Source organism: Zonotrichia leucophrys, unplaced genomic scaffold (genome assembly GCF_028769735.1).
Source record: "Zonotrichia leucophrys gambelii isolate GWCS_2022_RI unplaced genomic scaffold, RI_Zleu_2.0 Scaffold_199_88955, whole genome shotgun sequence".
NCBI lineage: Eukaryota > Metazoa > Chordata > Aves > Passeriformes > Passerellidae > Zonotrichia > Zonotrichia leucophrys.
The window spans coordinates 65,695-70,200 of record NW_026992404.1 but is presented as its reverse complement, the minus strand read 5'-3'; the positions used below and the strand labels follow the sequence as shown (position 1 = coordinate 70,200).

Genomic DNA, 4,506 nt, shown 5'->3' with positions numbered 1-4,506 from the left:
GTGGGCAGGCAGAGGCAGGCAGGAGGCAGAGCTGTCAGCAAAGGAAGGGCCCAGCCAGGTGGGGCAGCCGGGGGATGCCGACAGCCTGCAGGGACAGAGGCGCAGGGCAGGGACACCGTGGGACAGCCTGGGCTGCACAGGGCACAGGGATGGGCAGCAGCTGCAAGACAGCCCTGCCAGAGCCACCTTGGGCAGCACTTTGGCCATGCCTGCTGGCCCTGGGCCTGAGGCCACGAGGGGACAAGTGACCCTTGCAGGCCTGGGGCCTCATTGCCTCCTTGTCCCTGCTCAGCAGCCTGGCAGGGGCCGCCCCATGCTCCTGCCCTTGCCATTGCACATCCCCACATTCCAGTGCCCATCCCGGGAAGAGCCCTGAACAAGGAGGGAGGGACAGGATCTGCCTGGCCAGGGGCTGGGGCTCAGGCCTTGGCCTTTTGCATTCCTCAAATCCATCCAGGTTTGCTCAGCACCAGAGACACCTTTGCCTTGTTTGTCCCCAGCTGTCATCACTGCCTCCAGTGTTCTGCTCTAACTGGAACTGGGGACACTTTTTGAGTTATGTTCCTCAGTGGGACCCATAACAACTTCAAGAAACTTCAGACTTTCAATTTAACTTTGAGTTCTTGAAAAGTTTTTTGAACACTCTCTCAGGGACTGAGCTTGATATAAACAACACCAAAGCCCTAAAGGCTCATTAAAGTCCTTGTGCTGTGTCTGTGCTGCTGAGCTGGGCTGGGCTCCTGGCACAGAAGCAGCTCCTGGCAAACCAAGAAGAGCTTCAAAAAGACATTTCTGCTGAGGAGCAACTCTTCTGCCAGCCCAGCAGGGCTGGGGCACTGCCTGCAGCCACCCCGGGCAGAGCACAGAGGCACAGAGAGCTTCAATCAGTCAGGGATGGGAAGGTGCTGAGAAGTGCCTGGGGCACAATCACTGTCAGCCCTTGACACAGGAACCTCTGTCTGCAGGACAATGCAGCTGCAGCTCCTGGAGTGATCTCCTAAAGCTGGAACATCCTAATGCCTACAGACTCTGTGAGTAAAACTCTGAATATTTCTGGTGCAGGGGAGGTGAAATGCTCATGAAGCTTTGACATGCTGAGGAACGCTGGTCAGTCATAAAATATTTCCAATACAAGGATTTCATTAAAAATTAGGACATTTCCAAAGACTTTTTATTCAGTTTCCTAATATTGGAGAATGGCAGGGAGTGGGGGGATTAATATTAAAGATTGATTATGAATTATTAATTATGAAATGTTAAAAGTTCCTGAGACATTGGAACTGTTATTTTTGTGTTCTGTAGATTCACAGGAGATCCCTAATGTACTTTCAGCCACTCTGCCCTTGGACAGCAGCAGCATCCCCTTTGCTGGAGCCATCAGGCTCAGTCTGAGCTGTCCTTTCTCCAAGCTGCAAACAGAACCTGCCCCCAGCCAGTGCCAGACAGGCAGGGTTCTGTAGGGCCAAGGAGAGTGCACAGAGATTTGGGTTCTGTGAGTGCTGGCAGGGAGAGATCAGGCACTGGGAAACACCTGCAGGAGGAAAATCTCCAGGAAGCAGAGAGAAGATCAGGCAATGAGAGAAAACAAAATCCAGCAATGCTGTGGCAGGGAGAGTTTAGAGATGCCCACAGGATCCCCTCAAGTCCAGCCCCTCCCTCTGAACAAGCCCCCTCCCTCCTGTCCCCCCAGCCAAGCCTCTGCCCTCAGGGCCGGGGCTCCAAGGCGTGCAGCCCCTCCTGTGAAGGCAGAGCTGCAGCAGAGCCGTGGGGCAGCTCTGCAGCCCCGGGCCCAGTTCCCTCTGCAGAGCACAGGGCTGGGAGCAGCTGCCCAGCCCTGGGCGCTCTGGCAGGGGACACAGCTGGCTCAGAGTGACGCTGTCCCCAGTGCCCGGCTCTGGGCAATGCTGTCAGGGCAGCCAGGGAAGGAGCTGCATCTCCCTTCATCCAATGCCATCATAAGGACACCTCGAATATCCCTGAGATTTCAGTCCAAGCTTTGAGCTTCCCTCCAGGATACAAACCTGTCTGTAGCATCTCTGTGTTATCTAAAAGCCCCATGGTGAGACACATAATGTCTATGATGAGAAAATGCTGTTGGGTTGGTAAAATGAGCCCTGTCCTGGGTACAAATGTGGGGCTGAGACCTTGAAAAGGGGATGGGCATTTGGTGGACTGTGGGGATCCATCTGTTCTTAGCAATGACAGGATGGTTTTTAAAGGAAACATGGGAGGGTGATCATCCTCTGTCTGGGAAAGGTGAAAGCCTAGAGAATCCTGGAACAGGACAGGGTGACAGACCTCCTTCCCTCCCTCTCCACTCACCACCTTTCCTCAGAGAACTCACTGTTCTCCCTGAGGGCGGCAGAAATGCAAAGAGTTTCTGACATCCAAAAATAATCAGCAGGGGAGATGAAGAAAAGCTGTGAATAATACTAGTACATTTAAACAGACATTTCCATTCCTGTTCTCTGGCAGTGGGAGGGCAGATGCTGACAGGGCCTTCTGTGTTAACAGAGACTCAAAGAGGAACATGAGGACAGGTCTCTGTCCCTCTCCTATGTCTGCACAGCGAGGCAGAACTAAAAAAATCTGTGTGTAACTGCCCTGAACCTGAAGTCCCACTCAGGCAGCACCAGCCAGGGCTCCACACTTGGAGCTGAAAGAAAATCTGCTGGAAATGGAAAAGGGTGTCACAGTGTTACAGGAAAAGGGCCTGTGGAAAAAGGCTTTCATTTTGCTGGAAGAAGTTTCTCCCAACCGGTCACTGACTTTTCTCCATGAACAGCTCCCAGTCGCCAGAGAAATCAAATGTCCAACAGCAGCTCCATCAGGGACTTCCTCCTGCTGGCATTGGCAGACACGCGGCAGCTGCAGCTCCTGCACTTCTGCCTCTTGCTGGGCATCTCCCTGGCTGCCCTCCTGGGCAACGGCCTCATCATCAGTGCCGTAGCCTGCGGCCACCACCTGCACACACCCATGTACTTCTTCCTGCTCAACCTGGCCCTCACTGACTTGGGCATGATCTGCACCACTGTCCCCAAAGCCATGCACAATTCCCTCTGGGACACCAGGAACATCTCCTACACAGGATGTGCTGCTCAGCTCTTTTTTTTTGTGTTTTTCATGTCATTAGAGCTTTCCCTCCTGACCATCATGTGCTACGACCGCTACGTGTCCATCTGCAAACCCCTGCACTACGGGACGCTCCTGGGCAGCAGAGCTTGTGCCCACATGGCAGCAGCTGCCTGGACCAGTTGCTTTCTTTATTCACTGCTGCACACAGCCAATACATTTTCCCTGCCCATGTGCCATGGCAATGCCCTGGGCCAGTTCTTCTGTGAAATCCCCCAGATCCTCAAGCTCTCCTGCTCCAAGTCCTACCTCACGGAACTTGGGCTTCTTGCTGTAAGTGTCTGTGTAGCCTCAAGCTGCTTTGTGTTCATTGTTTTCTCCTATGTGCAGATCTTCAGGGCTGTGCTGAGGATCCCCTCTGAGCAGGGACAGCAAAAAGCCTTTTCTACCTGCCTCCCCCATCTGGCCGTTGTCTCCCTGTTTCTCAGCACTACCTTTTTTGCCTACCTGAAGCCCTCCTCCATCTCCTCCCCATCCCTTGATCTAGCCCTGTCAGTTCTGTACTCAGTGGTGACTCCAGCCCTGAACCCCCTCATCTACAGCCTGAGGACCCAGGAGCTCAAGGCTTTCATGTGGGCACTGATGACTGGATGGTTTCAGAAACATTAAACTACTGGCCCGTTTCTGCCAATCACTTGTAATAAAAGTAATCTTCAATACTTCTTGTTAGTTCCACTTTAGAGCTTCTTTTATCTTTGTTGTAATTTTAAAATATTGTCTACAAAGTGATGTCATTGTGCCGTTTCTAATTTTGTTTCCCTTCTCCTTTACTGTGACCCACAACCTGTTTCTATGAGGAGCTGTGCTCTCAGTGGCTGTAAATGAACTAAAGGATCTCCCAGCAAAGTTTTCTGCAGAGATCCTCCTTGTGTTCCTTCTCTGGAGCTGCAGCAGCAATGTCTGTGTGCAGAGCTGGGGGCAGATCAGGGCTGGCCCGGCAGCTGTGCCCAGCAGCAGCAGCACTTGGTGTTGTCAGTGCTGCTGCCGTGGCCCTGCCCTGCTGCCCTGGTGGTCCTGGTGTTGCTGCAGGGCCTGAGTGCTCTCGGGACCGGGCACCACCTGGGGGTGGCAGTGCCGGGGCTGCAGCAGGGACAGGCCATGGGCACTGCTGGGGCAGCGCTGACGCCTCAGGCCAGGCCCTGGGGGCTCCAGGATCCTTGCCCAGGCTCTCTCAAGAACACACCCAGGCCAATGCTCAGCACAGAAAACCCCCATGAGCAGCCCCAGGCTGGCTGTGGGCAGGCTGGGGGCAAACAGCATGGCTGGGGCTCTGCAAGGGCCCTGGGGGAGACGGGAAGGAGCAGCAGAGCAGGGGCTGATCCATCCCCAGTGCGCTGGACAGCCCAGGGCAGCATCCCAGAGCGTCCTCATGGA

General features: G+C 54.2%; 1 protein-coding gene across 1 annotated transcript; it reads left to right on the top strand.

Annotated features, from left to right (window-relative positions):
- Nucleotides 1-2,808: 2,808 nt before the first annotated feature.
- Nucleotides 2,809-3,741, top strand: LOC135461153 (olfactory receptor 14A16-like). The gene has a single exon (XM_064738140.1). The coding sequence runs from the start codon at nucleotides 2,809-2,811 to the stop codon at nucleotides 3,739-3,741; it is 933 nt and encodes a 310-aa protein (XP_064594210.1).
- Nucleotides 3,742-4,506: the final 765 nt, after the last annotated feature.